General features: G+C 36.8%; 5 protein-coding genes across 6 annotated transcripts; 3 read left to right on the plus strand and 2 right to left on the minus strand.

Annotated features, from left to right (window-relative positions):
* The first annotated feature begins 1,182 nt into the window (after positions 1-1,182).
* Positions 1,183-3,744, plus strand: LOC107041070 (protein cornichon). Its single transcript, XM_015261445.2, has 4 exons — positions 1,183-1,277; positions 1,481-1,549; positions 1,676-1,932; positions 3,052-3,744. The coding sequence occupies exons 1-4, from the start codon at positions 1,197-1,199 to the stop codon at positions 3,074-3,076; spliced, it is 432 nt and encodes a 143-aa protein (XP_015116931.1). The 5' UTR covers positions 1,183-1,196; the 3' UTR covers positions 3,077-3,744.
* On the minus strand, positions 3,180-5,516 carry LOC107041076 (glia maturation factor beta). The gene is made up of 4 exons (XM_015261458.2): positions 5,374-5,516; positions 5,188-5,281; positions 4,337-4,386; positions 3,180-4,035 (listed from the first exon to the last, which is right to left on the minus strand). Exons 1-4 carry the CDS (start codon positions 5,374-5,376, stop codon positions 3,763-3,765), a joined length of 420 nt encoding a protein of 139 aa, XP_015116944.1. The 5' UTR covers positions 5,377-5,516; the 3' UTR covers positions 3,180-3,762.
* A 352-nt stretch (positions 5,517-5,868) lies between these two features.
* Positions 5,869-7,573, plus strand: LOC107042560 (gamma-secretase subunit Aph-1). The gene is made up of 2 exons (XM_015263638.1): positions 5,869-6,304; positions 6,632-7,573. The coding sequence occupies exons 1-2, from the start codon at positions 6,072-6,074 to the stop codon at positions 7,113-7,115; spliced, it is 717 nt and encodes a 238-aa protein (XP_015119124.1). The 5' UTR covers positions 5,869-6,071; the 3' UTR covers positions 7,116-7,573.
* Positions 7,574-9,614: 2,041 nt separating this feature from the next.
* Positions 9,615-13,281, minus strand: LOC107042565 (mediator of RNA polymerase II transcription subunit 17). The gene is made up of 3 exons (XM_015263652.2): positions 13,086-13,281; positions 10,696-12,330; positions 9,615-10,015 (listed from the first exon to the last, which is right to left on the minus strand). The coding sequence occupies exons 1-3, from the start codon at positions 13,172-13,174 to the stop codon at positions 9,805-9,807; spliced, it is 1,935 nt and encodes a 644-aa protein (XP_015119138.1). The 5' UTR covers positions 13,175-13,281; the 3' UTR covers positions 9,615-9,804.
* A 91-nt stretch (positions 13,282-13,372) lies between these two features.
* LOC107042578 (RNA-binding protein Rsf1) lies at positions 13,373-20,630 on the plus strand. 2 transcript variants are annotated; one of them, XM_015263677.1, is made up of 3 exons: positions 13,373-13,595; positions 17,538-18,152; positions 18,756-20,630. In XM_015263677.1, exons 2-3 carry the CDS (start codon positions 17,572-17,574, stop codon positions 18,781-18,783), a joined length of 609 nt encoding a protein of 202 aa, XP_015119163.1. In that variant the 5' UTR covers positions 13,373-13,595; positions 17,538-17,571; the 3' UTR covers positions 18,784-20,630. The 2 variants fall into 2 exon arrangements, with proteins under 2 accessions (XP_015119163.1, XP_015119171.1); XM_015263685.1 differs by having other exon boundaries at positions 17,547-18,152.
* Positions 20,631-20,769: the final 139 nt, after the last annotated feature.

Genomic DNA, 20,769 nt, shown 5'->3' on the forward strand with positions numbered 1-20,769 from the left:
ACCAGGGGAGACTCCTAGAACCCACTGGAAAATGTTGTCACAATTGCGCTTTTCAATTGAAAACAGACATCATCTTTAGAGAGATTTGTCATCTTTAAAGACTTCTGCACGCCATTTCTCGACCCGCTCTTTCATTTGAGCCCAAAAAAACATTTATATCTTGTCTGATATCGCTGCTACAAACTCGGGTCTACAACTCGGGCTTTCAATTGAAAACCCGAGTTGAAAACCCGAGTTCGTAGTAAAGATGTCAAACAAGATATGAATGTTTTTTTGGGCTCAAATGAAAGAGCAGGTCGAGAAATGGCGTGCTAGGGCCTCTAAAGATGGTTTTGAACCAGGGGAGACTCCTAGACCTCAATGTTCTATACATACTCCTAGACCCCATCGTCCTCCTAGACAATATTGTCACAACTCTGCTTTTAAATTGAAAACAAACATCATCTTCAGAGACATTTGTCATGTTTAGAGGCCCTAGCACGCCATTTCTCGACCCGCTCTTTCATTTGAGCTCAAAAAAACATTTATATCTTGTCTGATATCGCTGCTACAAACTTGGGTCTACAACTCGGGCTTTCAATTGAAGGCCGATTATCCATTTCTGATTCTTTTTTCATTCAGAAATACATAGAGAGATTTTTCTATTGCTCGAATGAGATTTCGAATGACTTGTTTAGTTTGTTTGTTTTGATCACAAAACAACACTTTTGATTGACCTGCAACATAATTCCTCTCCATTCAATGTTGTAACTTGTGAATTAAGGAAAAATATATATATAATAAGAATAAGCATGTATAAAATTAAATTGAATTAATTGTGAAGACGTAAATGGAAATAAAATTAAATAGAATAAATGAATCTTCGCTAGTTGAATAATATTAGTGAGACAAAAAATTCAGGAAGAAATCGATGTGTCCGTTTTCTCCGATTTTGCTTTACCTTATAACCCCTGCGACACCGTCTTATGAGAATGTGTTTGTTTTTACAGCCTTCAAATTGAGTCGGAACACAAGATTTGATCCAACTCAACTCATTATTTAAACCTGTTGTCCATATTGCCCCACCCTCCCCTACATATCTACTATGTTTATTATAGATCGGCTGCTAGATTCTTCGGAGTTATCTGCTTATCTCGGTTGAGATGTTATGAGATCTGGTTCTACCCCCGCCTTCCCATTAATTATTGTCTTTCAAAATGGCGTTCAGCTTGGCTGCATTTGCGTATATTTGTGCGTTAATTCTCGACGCATTTTTAATATTCTTTGCTATTTATCACGTACGTACATCTCACCTCGTTAATTCACACCCTGCAAACAGAAATGTGATAAGCGTTTATGATTAATTAGCGAATGACATTGACTTAACCTAAAATCACAAATTCAAATAAATCTCTGTACACACAACATAATTACCGTAAAACTTGTCATTCGAATTTGCCACATAAATCATTAGTGCATTTATTGTTAATTTATTTTTCAGGTAATTGCATTCGATGAGCTCAAGACAGAGTACAAAAACCCGATCGAACAGTGCAATAGTCTAAACGCCGTACGTATCATTAAATATTACTAATGAAATGAATGAATGAATGAATTATAATTAAAAGCATTGACCATGAGATAATAAATTGCCATTCCCGCAGACAGACATAATTATTGATGAATTGAATTTCAGCTGGTGCTTCCGGAGTACGCACTGCACATCTTAATTAATATATTATTTTTAATAAGTGGGGAGTGGTTCTCGATACTTCTCAATGCTCCCCTCATAGCATACCACGTAAATAGATATTTAACGAGACCCGTAATGACTGGTCCTGGGCTTTACGACGCCACAAGCATATTGAATGCTAACAATCTGTCGAGATGTCAACAGGAGGGCTGGGTCAAACTAGCATTCTATCTTTTATCATTCTTCTATTATTTGTATGGGTGAGTCGTTCGTTTACATTTTCATCCAACTGATTATTTTCCATATTTTATCATTCTTCTGTGATTTGTATGGGTGAGTTATTTATTTACACCCTCATCCAGCTGATTATTTTATTGAAACAGGTTTTTAGATGGAAGAAAAAAAATGGCTGCCAATCAATGACAACTCAAAAAGGGACTTTCTCTAATTTTATAATCATTCTATTCAATTCCCACTATTAAAGAACAAAATCCTAGTGAAGAGAGATAACGGCCAGTTTTTTTCTGTATCTAATTTTACAGCATTCACAATCGACTCCCACTATTGAAGAAAAATCGTAAATAAGAGGGATAATATTCTATTGCTCCCCCCCCCCCCCCCCCGAGGGCATCGAACTCGAAAATTCGAACTGCGAAAAATTTTAAATCTCATTTTAAAGTATCTAGAAGCCTTATTAATGAAAATATCGGCCAAAAATATCATAAGTGCTTAGATTTTCAAATTTTGATTTGGAAACTCCGAGACGTAGCGTGCATAAGGTTAATATCCAGAAAAACATGGCAACTTTGAGTTTGAATATATAATTAAGGGTAACACTGAACATAAGAAATCTCGCAGATCTTCTTCAAGTATACGATCTAGATCACTCTTGATTTTTTTCATATTTTTCCTAGATCTTTCAAATTTAGCATCATGTCGATTTATTCTGGTGCGGCGCGGTGCTTGGGACCCAAATTTTCAAGTATTCAATAGTCAGTTAAAGATCCCGTGGGAAATATCTTCGAAAAGGAGAGGTTTTGATAAATTGATGACAAAATTTAAGAAGAACGTTACAAACTACAAAAAAGTCTTGACTTTTTTCTTGCAATCCAAAAACAAACAGTCATTAAAATATTAGTGCATTTTCTAGAAACTTCCATCGGAATTGTATTGACCTTCTATTGAAACATTATCGATTGGTTATTAGAGTTCTAGTGGAATTTCTTTTGAAAATAATTCGATCCTCTCACACGATTTTGTGGTAGTTATTTGATAAGAAAAGTTCATAGATGTTGATTTTTCCTCTCAACTAATTATTTCCCGAAAATAATTTACGATCAGCTGTTATTCTTACAATTCCACAATTATCTCTCTTTCAGAATGATCAGCTCACTCATCCACTGAGCAGGTTCCTTCCCTATTGAACTGTCAATGGAGTACTACAAAAGGGATTGATTGGAAATATCGAGTTTAATAAGGCGATTAATCTTCCAAATGCAGTCTTTTATTTCCTTTTAATTCTCATCTTTATATAGTTATTACAAAATGTCACAAGTTTTTCTTTAAAACTCCAAATAGTGCCAATTATAGGAGATTTAATTATCTAAAAAAAGATTATACTTTCATGAACATTAATTGAATACTCCACAAAAATAAATTGAGGAATAGTAATTTTATATCATAAGACAAACAATGTTTAATACATAATTATTTATTCATTAATACTACGATAATTATCTCTAGTCTTCAATTAATTTCATTCAATCACAATAATTTAACGGGCAGTACTTGCTGTACACATAATCAATCAAAAACTCCAACAATTTCACAATTCTCGTCTGTGAATAGTGAGGCTTGTATATTTTGTATTTTGATACTGGTAAATATTAAATATCAAAATGTATTTTTAAAAAACACCAGTTCTATGATTTCCTCATGTAAATAACGTTGATCATGTGAACGCCTACGACTAATTATTTTTGTTATAGAAAGCATGTAAAAGTGTTGAGTATCAAATCCACGAGTACAATATAAATGTGTAATAAAAAACGTATGAATTTAGATATCACAAATGCAGATAGATAATTCATTCATCTAACTAATTTCTCTTTGAGCCACTCCTCGGTGAGTTCCTCTAGTTCACGTACCTCGTAACAACGAGTCAACTCAACTTCTTTCTGGAGAATTAATTTCATACTTGCGTATAGAACTTGCAGCTCCATCTGAATATCTCGAGGTGTGTAGAAGATGAAACACATGGGGAAGGATATTCGACCGTCCTTGTGCTGCATTTTGTAGCTGTATACTATGTAGCGGGGCTCGTGACTCGGAATTATCTCTTGTAAGTCTTCTATTTGTGTGTCCTACGATTAAATCAATAGATTAATTCATTCAATCAGATCATGTAGGCGATTATCAGTTGAAGTTTTCTTTTTCAGTTCGTTTTCGACCATTATAATTCGTTTAGTTGACTGATGGTCAAACATTGGCCTAGACGGTCTTTAAAATTATAACATACTGTTCAAAATACATAAAAACAGTGGGAAATTGACGAAAAAGGTCAATGGTTTAATCTTCTCTCTCGGAAGCACTCACTTCGGAGATAATTATATTCTTACCGAGCACTTCACGGTTCACTTTAAAAAGAAATTCAAACTTAATTACCTCTATTAACTCATCCAGACAGACTTTCTGCTCCTGGCGATTGACTTTGACTGCAAAAATTAAAGAATAATAATTTCCTCTCATAAACATCTCCCTGTAGGCAAGAATATAATTGAAAAACCTAGCGCTTTGTCTAAGAAATTCAATCGAAATTCTACGGGAACTTTATTAGAATCATATTGGATTTGCGTTAGAATATTATTGAAATTCCATCAAGACATTTATTCGTTTTTTCGTCCCAATAGATTTTACTTTTTCTATACAAATCTTCTGTATGAATCATCAGATCACAATTCTTGACAATTATTTTTTTTATTTGATTTGAATTACAATGAAAAAACGTAGAAAGCTTATGTCCAACTCTTTGGGTAGAAAGAACCTCAAAAGAATGATTTATACTGAAAAATCAGAATCTAAAGACCACGCATGAAAAATTTAATAGAAAAACCTAGCGAATTCCTTAGAACATTCTACTGGATTTCGATTGCACTTTCAAGTAATTTTTGGCCGATTCTATTGAAATGTTCAATAGAATTCGATTTTTTTATATAATTTATTCTCTTCAGATATTTTCTGTAGAATTGCCTCGGCTCAAATTTTCCAAGTTTTCATTCTATTTTTCTTTCTATATTTCTTTTCTTCTCATCAAGAAAATCAATCAGAAAAACTCAGAAAATTAGAGCCAAGAATATTCTATAGAAAATATCACAATAGAATAAGTTATATAGAAAAGTCGATTTCTTTTCAATAAAAATCGCCGCGAAAAACAAATCTTCTATCGAAATTTTTCATGTGCTGACATTATTTAAATAATCATAAATACTGGAATAATAAACAAAAATTATCCTCACGTATTAACGCAGCATTCTTCTGGCTCTTCCGGAAGCGAAAATCTTTGATAGCTTTCCTCACTTCATCCTCAATATCGCAAGTACTGTTAGAAGTCTATAAAAGCATAACAACATATGTTTAATCAAATTTCAGAATCTAATTCGTAAGTAATGAAGAATGAACAATAATGACAGTTAATCACTTACCATTCTTATCAATCAATCTAATCACTGAATCTGAATCCCTGAATTTTCTGACAAAGGTCCTATCTATTTCGTGTACACACAATTCATCAGTATGACTAATAAATACCGTTGTACTGTGCGTCTGTTGTGTTGATAATTGCGGATGCCATGAACATAGCTCAATACTGTATTTACAGCTGTCCCTTTAATAAAAACCTGTTCCAAACACTGTACTGGTGATGTCTATTGACTGTAGGGAGCATTCACATCGCCAGTAAAATAATCTCCACTTCGAAAAAAAACTATGAACACTCACACACTCATCTATCCCCAATTTCAAAAGTTATTCTCAACATTTTTTTACAAAAAAAGTTTTGTAATTATATTTGTCAGAATTGCCGATGAAATTAATTTTCAGAAATTTGAATATTTCGCTGTTCCCGTTTGGGGTAACGCAAATCATCTCATGAACATCTGGAGACAGATAAGCAGATCACTTCGAATGCTCTACCAGTTTTGCATCTCCACTGGCAGCACAGTCACTATTTTGACGAGTGACTTTAACCCCAATTTCGGGATTTGTCAAAAGTATTCGGAATTCCGGAGATTAGAAATAGAATAAACGCATTTCGTTATTGTTCAAGATGCGTCGAACCCGGTAGTTTCTGAGTTGTTTGAGTTTTTCCTGGCCTCAGTGCTGATAATACAAGAGGGTGAAAATGGCAGTGATGGACTTCTTCGGCTGTGCCCTCCTTGCCTTCGGTCCCCCCTTGGCATTGTTCACATTTACAGTGTCAGTGGAGCCCATTAGGATAATTATTCTGATAGCTAGTGCATTCTTCTGGTTGATATCGCTGCTGCTGTCGTCGATTCTGTGGTATGCGGTGGTTCCTTTGCAGAAGCATCTTGCCTTCGGGCTCGTGTTCTCTGTGCTCTTCCAGGAAGGATTCAGGTCAGTGATTCATAATGCGTCAGATTTTGGATTTGTGGAAATTTTGGAATATTTTTGGAATTAGCTGGGGAAACTTTTTGAATACGTACGAAAAAAATAGAAAAATCATATTATTGATGATATTTCATTTAGAACTGCCAGAGTAACACACAGTCTTATGAGAAATTTAACTTTTCGAGATTGAAAAGAAGTTTAAAATCTAGAAAAAAAACCTCGAAAAATCACAAAAAAAAAAAATCCCATTTTTAATTCAAATTTATTTTTTCTCGTTACCCTCAGCGACTCAACTGAAGTTTATTTATACTACTTCAACTCTCTGCTCCTCAGGTTCCTCCTATACTGCGTCCTCAGGAAAGCAGAGAAGGGTCTGGAGAAGGTGACGACAGCGCACGTGGCCGACAGTAGGCACATATTCGCCTACGTCTGCGGTCTGGGCTTTGGTTTCATGAGTGGTGCATTTGCCCTAGTGAATGTCCTAGCTGACGCTGTTGGTCCTGGGACAATGGGTCTTCGTCAGGGCAACGAGTACTTCTTCATTCTATCAGCAGCCACCACCCTCTGCTTCATCCTCCTCCACACATTCTGGGGCGTTATATTCTTCTCAGCACTGGATAGGAAAAACTGGGGACAACTCGCCTGGGTCGTTTGCTCACATTTATTCGTATCCTGCATGACCTTGCTGAATAAACTCGAGGTCTGTGGTCCTACTCTTCTGGCAGCGTACGCTGTACTCACCATGACTGGAGCATTAGCATTCAGGATAGCTGGTGGAAAGTTCCAAAACATTCCCATGTGCTTTGCCCGAAAATAAAGAGCTTGGAGAAGTAGGGAAACCCAGGGTGAAATGGACACATCTAGAATTTGAGATATGTCAATATTTTTGAAATATTGTATTTCTACCTGCGTTTTAGGGTTCTAGGAGAAATGTTCTCCGGCAAAATGTTCCTTAGAAACATGAATTCCCCAAAAAACTCCCAAAACTAGCTCCAAAATTAAAAATATCACCCCTCCATAAGAGTGAAAAGCACGAAAAATATAGAAAATTAAAAATAAAAGACCTTTATTCACCACAATAAGAAACGAATGAACACTAAATTGTTAGGACATGAACACATCGCACGCTAAATGGAAAAAGGTCGTATAATCCTAATTTAGGGAATATGAAATCTGGACAACTTGGGCTCTGCAGAATCATTTTGACCCAACTTTTGAGGACAATTTTTTTTGGCGCATACGACTTTTTTCCACAAATATTTCTCCAATAGTGGAAAAATGAAAAACGAATCTTTCCACTGTTTTCTCTTCATTTTTCTGATATTCGGTCGTATTTTTGAAGAAATAAACATTATTCTAGAGAAATTTCTATTGGAGAAAAATTTGTGAAAAAAGGTCGTATGGGCCAAAAAAATTGTCCTCAAAAGTTGGTTAAAGTGATTCTACAGAGCCCAAATCATCCAAATTTCATGTTCCCTAAATTCGGTTTAAACTATCTTTTTCCATTTCGTTGACCTAACAATCCCGAAATGGTGAATACGACCTTTTTCCATTTAACACGCGATTTTTACATAAAAAAGGAAAATCATTAAACACATGTCACAACGAATCAAATAATATAAAATCCCCAATTCGAGAACAAGTCCGCGTGAAAAATGGAAATCAATATCAAATATTACGCTGGTATCAATAGGCCACACGAACACATCACTCTATGTCCGCCCATTCACAAATCACAATACTATCGAAGTATTACACGACGGATGGATCAAAGATAAACGCCATCCAGACGAGTAAAATACAAATAACACAGAAATTGGCGCAAAGAAAGAAATGATAAGGAGCAATTTTCCGGGGAACAAGTATCCGGGTACTACGTTTCATGCCAATATGTGGACAATAGAGATGCTAGGGGTTGGGCATTTCACAGCTATTTTACTGAATTACAGATCAATGGAAGATTAAGTGAATATGGCTTCACTATAGGGGAAATTGGGAAAAATAGGAATTGTAGGGACAAAGAGGAATGACTGAAATGAGAAAACGAATTCAGTTTCCAAATTTCAGGGTAATCTAGAGAAACAATTTTAGAGGTGTTTGAAGAAGGTTTTCTACGCTGAATGTAGTCAGGATTTTCTTCGTCAGATGATGGAGGTTAAAGATGCTTGTTTACAATACTGACTTCCAAATAAAATATTTTTTTAATTTCAACATAAACTATAACATGAAGTTCGAATGGAGAAAGGCTTGTATTGAGGACTGCCATGGCTATACTCAGAAGTTGTGCCTCGGTGAAATTATCGATTTTTATGAGAATTTTTTATTTATTTATGGGGTTTAACGTCAGCCACGTTTCCGTCGTGGACTCTCGGTGACGTCTAGTAGTTTTAGGGCGAAATTTGAGATGCCTTACCACGCGATTGGAAATAATTGAATTCGATATGAATCACGTCTTTTTGGAATAATTAATTGAGGATTTTTATCCATTTTCCAAAAATCAAATTTTTTACGTTCGAGGAAAATTCTGCAAATTGTAGAGCTGAGGGTGGAACATATGAAACCAACTCTTCGGATGACTAAAAAAAATCAGTTGCAACAGCTTTGACACAATGAAATGAACAATTTTTTTTGTTTTACACGGGATTTTGTGATTTATTTTCAAATTGATGATTCATAATTGAACTATAAGAAGACTTCAAGAACAAAAAAAAGAGGGTGATATGAAAAAATATACAGAATCTAATGGCCAAAGAAAAATCTGGGGTGTCTAGACCAATAATAGAGATATACAAAGTATTAAAGCCCATATTTTGATTCACCCATTTGGGATCATTTTGTTTATAACTTTAAAAAAGATCAATGTTTTTTTTAGTGCTAGCGGTTTGGGATAGACATATCTCAATTCTTTTGGAATTATCGTCACTTCGTTTTACGACTCCTGGAAAATTGTTTTCAGAAGTCATTTCTAAGTATTGAAGAGAAGAGGAAAAGACTTCTGGTCAGGTGGAAATTTCCTTTCTTCCTCTCATTTATAGTGACGATAACTCTTCAATCTCATCACCAGTTGTTTGGGAATCTTTGGAAAAATCAGAGTGTAAATGCTATCCTTTTGATGATTTGAGATCAATTTAAGGCAGCGCTAGTTTCATTGTAGTTGGATCTGTGAATGTAATTTCAACAATATTCCTATTTGTCCAGTAACATTATTCAGCTCTGATGTCCATTTTACCCCGGCTTCTCCCAATTTTTCCCAATTGTAACAGCTACGTGTTGAATTGGACGATGGATACTCTGATGCAGGATTGATTATAATTATTTATTTGAATGATTCGAGGAGACAGATTTTGTGGAATAGTCTGGTATTTTTCAAGTTTTTCATAATAAAATCAGTTTTTTCTTTAATTCTGCATTTTTTATGTACATTTGATTGGAGATTAAATAGTCATTGAGAAGATCGAGGAGGGCTCAATCATTGGTTCAAGGTAATTAATAAATTGCAAATTGAGTTATGAGCTGGTGAGCGAGGCCATGAGCAATTCCATCTTGTTGAGAAAGTTCTTCCCCTCCATTTTATCCCATCGTACCTCCTTGAATGATCCACCTAGGTTCTCCCATTTCCTCTCGCGTACTAATTGTCCGGGGAAGAAGTCTTTACGTGGAGCGTGAGCAATTGCGACCTGAACGCCCGTTTGAGGCTCACAACGGACGGCAATCATCCTGAAAAATGAAGATAATGGGAATTTCAGTTCGTTGGAATGTCATGTCTCTGTAATTATAGGGTAATAAACTATTTTTTGAGAAATTATTGAGTGAAATTTTAATGGTAAATTTCGTCGTCATCAGCAGAGGACTTGTGGATTTTTTTTAGACCTAGCTAATCAATACTAATATGAATTAACTACTGAAGTATCTCCATAATTTTGTCAATTCCTTATTTATTTATTTCATTTCTTCAACTATTTTGAAAAAAATTATCCTTAGAGTAAAAAATTGATTGTTGAGATTTTTTTGCTAGAAAAACATCGTAATCGTAAAAAATCGTAACTTTCGAATTATTTTATAATTCTTTCGAAAAAGTAGCCTTCTTATATTTTTTTATATTTCAAAAATGATTTCTCTTGTTGCAAAATGAAAAATTAAATTGATACTTTCAAATTTTAAGGGGGTACTTAGAAATCTTATCCTTTCCCCTCCTGTTACGGGGATTTTTTTTATAAAATTGAACTTTAAAAACAAAAATAGGGAAAGAAGGCAAAGGATTAATTGAACAATGAAATTCTTTATGCGATGCTCTTTCAACGCAATGTTGTCATAATGACATGATCTAACCACGGTATAAACCCAGAATCTTCCCCCTCCTCAAAAAACAAAAATAAAAATAAATCACATCATCCTACCTATCGCCAATCGGAGAAGCAAGAATGCAGCTGCTAGCATTTCCCAGTGGCTCGACAGCCCCCAACCCCAGATGCGAGCTATTCGCGAGGAACTGCCAGCCCATGCACTTGGCGAGACTCTGCACCGCACTGATCTGATGCTGGTGAATCTGACAAACAATCAAGTCCCTCAGCTCCTGAGGTTCATAGCTCATATGCATGACTCTCCCGTCCTTGCAGACGCACTTGAGTGACTTCTCCCCAACATGAACGACCAAAGAAGTCCGACAGACCGCATCATACCCATTCGTCCATATACTGATCTTGACAGAGGACTGGGTCGGTGAATTGAGTGCATTCCAATGAGAAACAATCAGAGGATCCTTGACTTCCTTAGCAATCGTATCCAAGACATACTCAGTCCTGATTCTCATAAAAAAGTGTTGTGCCTGCTGGATGATCTGCTCCAGCAACGTCTGGCTCTTGGTCATCTCAATCAACTCATACCTATCAGCAGCAGTGGGACCAGCAAGACACCTCCGCTTGCTGGGCCCCAGAGGCCCCGAGGATGGATGAGGAAAAGGATGATGAGTATTTTTATGATGCACCTCTCTCAACAGCTGATGCAGCGAGTGCTCCAGAACATGATCGTGATCAGACTTGTGAGGTGGTGGACTGGCCTTCTTGTCATTCCCAGTGCTGTGGCACAGCCCAATGATCAGCTGAATCCCAGGGAGGACTGTAGCCATTATCTGGTTACCCACCACCATGTGGGGAATGGGAGCCCTCAGGTGGACAGCCTCCCTCGCCAGTTGGCTGAACAGTTCCTTGCAGAACAGAACATTCTGCGCAGCCTCGAGCTTCTGCTGCCAGTGCATGTCAGCGTTCGAAGAGGCTGTGCTGGAGTTGAGGAGGTTGATGTTGGCGCTGCAGAGATCCTCCTGGTCCTTTTGGCACAGAACCTCGATGTAAGCGACACCCTGGAGCTCACTGGGAATCGTCACACGAAGGGCTGAGGCCTTTGGACTGTGCACTTGTGATTGGGGGACTGGAGCGTTTGGATTTGGCGACGCTGGGGGACTCGTCTGTGGCTTGTCCTCCTCCTCTGCCTTCGTCACCTCGAACATCCCTGTCTGGGTGTACTTGGAGCCCGCGGTTCGGTAACTCAAGTCCCCGATTATCGAGTTGGAGACCTTCTTCAGGCGCCAATTCTGGCGGAGTCGTAACAGCTCGATGTGGAAGTCTGGGGTTGTGCGGTTGCGTGCGAGCTCGTTCTGCGAGTTTCTGAGCCTCTCTGCACCCATCATCAGGACTGAGGCTGCACCTGCCAAGGCTTTCTTACGCGCGTAGACCTGAACCATCGGTTTCACTTCGGGGGGCTCCTGAGCCACTGGGTCCAGGACCATGTAGCGCTTCTCTTTTGCGATTGCCAGGACGTCTGCAAGGACGCAGACCTCGGTTAGGGCATTTCGGAGCTTTGAACGGACGCTGTCCCAGGGCCAGAGGGACGCCTGGAAGGACGTGGAATCGCGGGAATCTTCTTCGCTCTTGTCACCGTTCTCGGGGGTCGTCTCCTTTCGAGCCTCCTCGCCGTTGGGTTTACTGAAGTCGATCTTCTGGGCGATCTTTGCGAGGTTCTCCGAGAGGGTGAGAGGTCTGAAATCAATTGGGAAATTTTTTTCGGGCTTTTGCCATATTTTTACTGCGTATTGATTTTTTTTCATTTAATTCGACGACAAAATATTACATTTTAGGAACTTATTAGAAATGTCGGGAAATCCGCGCCCTCGGCTCGGATTATAAGGGGTATTTTATCAAACTAAAAAAGGGAACGCGCTTCGCGTGCATGTATTGGCTAGTGGTTTATCATATTATTTATGAGCGCTTTGTATTTATTGATTCTTCGCAAAGAGAAGTTGCTCTCATTGCGTCTTGATTTGAGAAAAAATTTGAATCTGTTTCGATAAATACCTGAAAAAAAAATCTTACCAGTAATAATTTATTGAAAAAAATATACACATTTATTTATTTATGAATAAATTTATTTTTTTAAGAATGAAGATAGAACCAGATCAAGACAAACTTGAAATATTCCTAAGTCTACCATAAGTTTGGCGAAATAGGTTTCTGACAATAAATATTTCACCTATTTTTTAACAGACGAACTTCTAAAACTATTATAATTTTTGAGTAAAGGAAATGTGCATGGTCCGAGCTTGTCTCTTTTATTATATTTTCAATTTTTTCAATTTTTTCACGTGGACACGTCTTTAATTTCATGATGGAGATAACATTCACCCAATGCAAAAAACTTCTGTCCCACGAATTTCATAATCGAATGTTGTCATAAATATTGCGGTTAACCAACGACTGTCTATCGCCGGGCAATTCCCTCAAATAAGTGAACTTACGCTTGATAGATCTCCTGTCCATCGTAAGCAATCTCCTGAATCTGATTCTCGATCGGCGCCTCCACCGATATATTCACCGAGTACGACATCACAATTTGTTTATCCACTCACATTTGACACTCAACCTTAATTGTTAACAACAATAACACGTAATAAACACCTTACACCACGCCACAAGTCCACCAATCCCCCGCGATCAGCAATGCCCTCTGAAGTTGTCTGCAAGCCCAAGAGAAAACAATCGTCAGAAAACTACAGTCTACAGTGCGTTTCACTCCACAGTGCGTTCCCCATCGGCGTCTGGGTTTGAGGTGACAAAGCTTCGGTCTCTCGGCATCTGTGGCATAGTCTGTGAGCCCCGGTCTGGCTCGCAAGTCTCTCCTATTGATTCGTGTACATGAATTCGTCGTCAGCACGTTTTAATTAGAATAAAAATTAACGTTAATCAGTTGAAAATAACGAGAGACGATAACTAGGAGAGACTCTTCGACGAGGAGAACTTCGACAATCGTAAGTGTCCAATTGCACTCCAAAAATTTTGTAGCATCGTAGTGATGGTGATGCCCGGATGAGAGTGAAGTGGTGAAGCCAGTCGATTCATTCCACCTCGTTGAACATGCAATAAATTATTTGTGGTGGAAATAGCAAGAGGCGTGGTTTTCGTGGAGTATTTCCTCGTGTAGGAAATACTTTTGCGTCTTGACATTTTTCTAAAGTCAGTCATTATTGAGAACGATTCAGTTATCCAAAATGTCAAATTCATCTTGGGGGAGAGTGGGGTAAAATGGACACTTGTGTAGCAAGAAAAATCGAATCAGTCAGTGAATTCTCGATTGAACTAAATCAATTCTTTTTCTTATTTGTAAAGACCCTCTGTTAAATTCAAGGAGAGTTTTTTTTAATTTTATTTTGGAGGAATTGTTGAAGATATTTTGAAGTTTCCATTTTATCCCACTTCTCTACTACGTTCTACCATGCCACTCCGGGTTTGCTCCATTTGTCTTGGAGCAGCTTTGTTACTTCCTTCTCTAAAGTATAGATTTTTCGTGTTAAAAACTTGGAATTCACAATTTCTCGGAGTAGGAAACTCAGTTCCCCCACCTCATTAAAGCTAATCGAGATAAATCTATTAATAATTACCGAAAATGTCAAATTCATCCTGGGGCAGAGTGGGATAAAATGGATACTTTTGCTTCAGAAGAAAAATTTCATTGAATTGAATTGAAAACTTGAATTGAGTCAGTGAATTCTCGATTAAAATCAATTCTTTCTCTTTTATTTGTAGAGATCCTCTATTAAGATCGAAGAACGATTTTTTTCGTTTGAAGTCATTGTTAAAGATATTTTAAAGTTTCCATTTTAGCCTACTTCCCCTATACTACGTTCTACTACGCCACTCCGGAATTGCTCCATTTGTCTTGGAGCAGCTTTGTTACTTCCTTCTCTGGAGTACAGATTTTTCGTGTTAAAAGCTTGAAATTCACAATTTCTCGAAGTAGAAAACTCAGTACCCCCACCTCATTAAATCTCATCAAGATAAATCTATTAATAATTACCGAAAACGTGAAATTCATCTTGGGGGGAGAGTGGGGTAAAGTGGACACTTTTGCTTCAGAAGAAAAATGGAATAAAAAATAGAAATCAATTGAAAAATTGAATCAGTGAATTCTCGATTGAACGAAATCAATTTTTCCTCTTATTTGTAGAGATCCTCCATTACGATGAACGATTTTTTATTTAAAAGAGTCGTTTTTGAGTCATTATTGAAAATATTTTAGTTTCCATTTTAGCCCACTTTCCCTATACAACGTCTTACTACGCCACTCCATGTCCGGCCTAAACAGACACCCATCCAAGTACTGGGCAGACTGAACGCACGAACTCAATTATTTCTCTTTTATTTGTAAAGATCCTCTACTAAAATCAAGGAGTGATTGTTTTATTTTATTTTGGAGTCATTGTTGAAGATATGTTGAAGTTTTCATTTTAGCCCACTTCCCCTATACTACGTTCTACCACGCCACTCCGGGATTACTCCATTTGTCTTGAAGCAGCTTTACTCTTTCCTCTGAGAAATGGCCTATGGTCGTCGTGAGCCGCAGCCGGATCAATTAAGATACATTTCTAGCTAATAATTATATTTTGTGGTTCAATCAAAAAGCGTGGGGATGTCTCAAAAAATTCCCGCTTTTCTTAATATATACAGCTACGCTCGGGCTGCGTTAAAAACCAAAGATTCAAGAAGGAAACATGAGAGAGATTTCAACAGATTTCTTGAGGAAAATATCTTCCACTAGAAAAAGCATTCGTCAACAATTTCTCCAAAGTCTCTAGATAAATTCACAGTTCCCAAAAAAGTTATATTTCACTCACTACTACGTTGTGCCACTCCACTCCACTATTGCTCCATTTGATGTATGAGATCAGCTGCAGGAGTTTTCCCCTTGACTTACGCATGATTCAGATACAAAAATTTGTGGTCCACGATCGTTACGATTTGAGTGAAGTAGTGAATCGAATAAATTTTCCCTTTAAGGCTCGGATGGGCCTTTCAAACATTATCTCGTCTTTTTAATAATATTGGGAAACAAACCCAATATTAATATGGAGGACATTGCAAATTAATAATTGCCATCTTCATAATCTTAAATAGATCACAATTTCCACTGAGTGAATTTTTTATCACGCAGGAGTCCCTAAAAATTATGATTGTACAATCAAAAACGTAGAAAAAAATGAATATTTGGAAAGAACGCTTTTAATAAATATTAGAAAATAAGTTCGTTAGAGAGGAAATTGTAAGTGTATAATTGTGTGTTAATTTATCATGGGAACTAACGACCCGACAAACCATTGGCTACTGTGACAAACGACGACCTAACAGCCATTAGATACAGTAAAATATTAATTTGCAATGTCCTCCATATTAATATTGGGTTTGTTTCCCAATACTATTAAAACGTTCTTTGAGAATATTCTTTTTTTTGTAACGTTTTTTTGTTTATACAATTATAATTTTTGGAGAATCGGGGGCTGTGTAAACTTTAATGACAATGGGAGAACATAATAGATAATAATAGATTCTCAAAATAAAATAGACAATCAAGATGACGTTCGAAAGATAATACACGCCGGCCTTAAGCGATAACGGTACTCCTTGCGTGTGCTGAATTTTAAGTGTTTCGTCTCCATAGTTATGAATTTTTGTAAAGCAAAAAACGTCAGGCACTACACAATTTAGCAATGGAGCGAATGAAGTTTTTTGGTTTCCAAAAATTAATAACTATGGACACGTCATTGGCTACTGTGACAAACGACGCCTAACGGCCATTAGATACATCAAATTATTAATTGGCAATTTTCTCCGTATTGGATTTGTTTCCCAATATGATTCAAAAACGTTCTTTGAGAATATTCGTTTTTTGCAACGTTTTTTTGTTTGTACAATTATAATTTTTGGAGAATCGGGGGCTGTGTAAACTTTAATGACAATGGGAGAACATAATAGATTCTCAAAAAAAATAGACAATCAAGATGACGGTCGAAAGATAATACACGCCGGCCTTAAGCGATAACGGTACTCCTTGCATGTGTTGAATTTTAAGTGTCTCGTCTCAGTATGAATTTTTGGAAAGCAAAAAACTTCAGGCACTACACAATTTAGCGATGGAGTGAATGAAGTTTTTTGGTTTCCAAAAATTAATAACTATGGACACGACATTGGCTACTGTGACAAACGACGGCCTAACTGCTATTAGATACATCAAATTATTACAATCAAAGACATTTTACGACCGGTATATTGAACATCTATATTATTCCTTGGGCTATTTTACTCGGTCAACCTTAGATGTTTTTAAGGCATAAATTACTTGGAAAGCGGGATGCTATATGCTATCCATCGACTTTTCGGACCTCTATATGAGGGAAATAATTGAATAATTATCAATGCACAAATAAAAAAATTCGGAGGCACACGGGCTCGAACACAAGTGGGGTATGATCCCACATCTTCTGTTTGCCGGACAGGTGCTCTGCCAATTGAGCTATTGTCGCCTCCTCCGCATCCCCGAATTTCAGAACTTGTGCATAGCATCCCGCTTTCCAAGTAATTTATGCCTTAAAAACATCTAAGGTTGACCGAGTAAAATAGCCCAAGGGATAATATAGACATCAAATTATGAATTTTCAATTTTCTCCCTATTGGTTTTGTTTCCCAATATGATTCAAAAACGTTCGTTGAGAATATTCGTGTTTTTGTTTACCGCTTCGCTACTGAATTTCTTGCCTATAAAAATGTATGCCAATCCACCAGTTTGTTAATCATAGAGATTTTCCGGGAACAATTTTCCGGGGAACAGGTATCCTAGAGCCCCATCTAATACTCCCTTCAATCGTTATTGCCAATTAGAAATAACTCAAGGAGTTTCTCTATTGCCCCCTGACTTACAGATTTTTCAGGAGGAAAAAAAATCGAGGATTCACGATGACTCCCGACGGATACACAAGAGTGTACGTAGGTGGTCTCAACGAGACAATAAAGAAGGAGGATCTACAAATGGAATTCGAGAAATTCGGAAAGCTCAACAAAGTTTGGGTGGCATTCAATCCGCCCGGTTTTGCATTCATCGAATTTTTGTCCCTCGATGAGGCTGAATTAGCCTGCAACAATATGAATGGTACAGAGATAATGGGTGCCAAATTGAGGGTCGAGATATCGAGGGGACGTGGCAGAGGTGGTAGCAGAAGTGGTGGAAGTGGTTTTAGGGGTGGTAGTAGGGGTGGTAGCAGGGGTGGTTTTGGACGTGGCGGTGGTGGTTATCGTGGTAGCGGTGGATACGGTGATCAAGGGGGCGGTTATCAGAGTGGTGGACGAGGTGGTAGAGGCAGGGGACGCTACGGTGATAGCTATTCATCGGGGAGAAGCTCAAGTGGTTACGTATCGCGTGATTCTTATGGACAGGATGGTTATGGCTCGTCATCTGGTAATTCTGGATCAAACTACTACTCTGGAAAGGATTCAGGGACATCGAGATACCGAAGTCGTTCACCGGCCGGACGTGGCAGGTACAATAATTGACCAAAAAAAAACAAACAATAAGATGAATACACAATTTTATCTACAAATTGCTTTGATTTCGAGAAAATAATCTGCACTGGTGGTCTTCGATCAGCCATTACGCTTCGAATTATTGAGTATCAGTAGTTGTTGTCGTGAAGACACGACTCTTTAGATTCTTCCACGTTGTTAAGTATGGAATTATCTCGGTAATTATTAATTTTAGAAGAAAATGCCTAGGGCAAGACAGTTCTTTGACATTTTCTCTTAAAACCACTCGTTCCTGAGATAAATGGACTATTAACAAAACTGTGAAATTTGTTCACTCTATTTGATTAACTACGAGTCTACGTCTCTAATGTCTGTCACAATCTCTACGATATTCGTGTCCGAGAAAGTGGATTTTAGATGAATCATGAGCATACGAATACCAACAACAAAAACAAAACTGCATGCGCAGCAATTTTCTGTGATAATGAAAACCTAAAAGACTGTTAATTGTTAAGTAAAGACATTCTATAAATCAGATTTAGGAAAAAAAAAATTTATCAAAACGATCAAGTGAAAACATGTAATGTGTGTCAAACTATTTTGCACTTCAATGTTCACAGTCATCGTCATCTTCGTGAATGCACATAAAGAAACTTCGCTACGTTGCCAATCAGAATCTGCGGGACAATTCAGCTATTTCCGCCTCATCGAACTACGTACTCTGTCCAATCTACGCATCGACGTGTACATAACAAGAAATTTTACTGTAAAACAAGAAAACATGATAATTGAAAAAAATAACCATTATCGAAACAACAATTGTGCTATGAATTTATGTTTCGTTTACGATCTTTTTTTTTTCTGAAACGGTTTCGCAAATTCATGGACTCCAACTTTTCATCAATTGTGACATTTTATATTTCTTTTTTTTTTCGGATTCAATTTAATGAGATTTGTTTTTACATATATCGGGAATGAGTGAATTATTCTGATGAGTCAATCGCGGAGTTAAGACTGATAAGGAGTAATGCGGTCGCGATTATTTGTAGTTACGCGTAATTTCACGATTAATATGGTAATAATAAATCAGTAGGGGAGGTGGATAGTGCAGCCGAACGAGTTGAGTTCTACATTTTGTTTGATGTTTATTTATATTTGACGAGTGATTTTAGGGGAAAATTTCAACGCTTTTTTCTTTCTAGCTGAAATATCTCTCATCAGAAAATGTCTCTTGACACTTTCCATTCAAATTACTCATTATCTAGATTACTTCATTAGTCATTCATTCATTAATCATTCATACACATGTGAATCGAAGCTGGACATGAAAAGGATTTGTTAATTTGAAAAAATGTCAATAGGTTTCTTTTCTGGCTGAGGAAATTTCCTAGAACAATGTATCTCAACATTTATGTTTCAAATCATTCGTTACCGAATTATTTACATAACTACATGAATATGATGGATCCAGCAAACTCCATTTTGATTGGGAAATAATTTTTTAATTAGAAAAAAATCGCATAATTTTTTTGGACTTGGTAAATTACCATAAAAATTTTCCTCTGATAATTTTGTAGTGACGCGTAATTTAAAAAATAATATGGTTTATTGATATTTGGTGAGTGATTTTATGGGAAAAATTCAACGATTTTTTTTTCTAGCTGAAAACCCTCTCACCAGAAAATGTCTCTTGACACTTTTCATTCAAATCGCTCATCGAAACAACTTCACAATCATCCCTACACATTTGAGTGAAAACTCGACTCGAAAAGCATTTGTTAATTTGAAAAAATGTCAAGAGATTTTTTTTCTGACTGAGGAAATTTCCTAGAACAATGTATCTCAACATTTACGTTTCAAATCATTCGTTGGCGAATTATTTACATAACTACATAAATATGATGGATCCAGCAAACTACATTTTGATAGGGAAATAATTCTTTAATTAGAAAAAAATTCCAGAATTTTTTGGAACGTGGTAAATTGCCATAAAAATTTTCCTCTGACAATCTTTCGCAGTATCACTTACGATCGAGATAATAAACATCAACGGATATCCAACAAAATTTCAGAGATTGACTTTTTCCGTTATGGAACCCCCTCCACTACTGAATGAAAACATCTTCCTATTGCTCCAAAGCGGCAATGAACAACTTGATTTTATATTTTATACGACATATACATCGTTCAATCTTCTTGTTTTACTCGCCTACATAAAAAATAGAGCTTTGAAATTCTATAAATTCCAATTGAACATAGAACTATACAAAAGTAGAGAAGAAAACTAAAATTTGTTGTTATGCAAAAAAAATTTGGTAATTGTTGCTATCAAAGAGCAGCAATAGTTCTAAAAAAATGAATTATGGACATGAATTATTTCTTGGCTGATTATAATTGAATTAAGTGCAGACAGTAAGCAATCTGCGATGTTTAAACATTCAATGTAAAATGATAACTTGGTATTTGGAACATAATTAAATAATTTACGCTCATTATTACCGTACGCCACTCTGCCTCTACCCAAATCACTTCTGTCCCCCTTGACAGCAGCCGTATCCAACGAAAAGCCAATCAAAATCATTAAAAATTGAATGGACCAATTGGAAAAATGGAGCGGAAGACAATTTTGCAATA

This window comes from Diachasma alloeum, unplaced genomic scaffold (assembly GCF_001412515.2).
Source record: "Diachasma alloeum isolate Michigan unplaced genomic scaffold, Dall2.0 Dall_scaffold_00179, whole genome shotgun sequence".
In the NCBI taxonomy this organism is placed as follows: Eukaryota; Metazoa; Arthropoda; class Insecta; order Hymenoptera; family Braconidae; genus Diachasma; species Diachasma alloeum.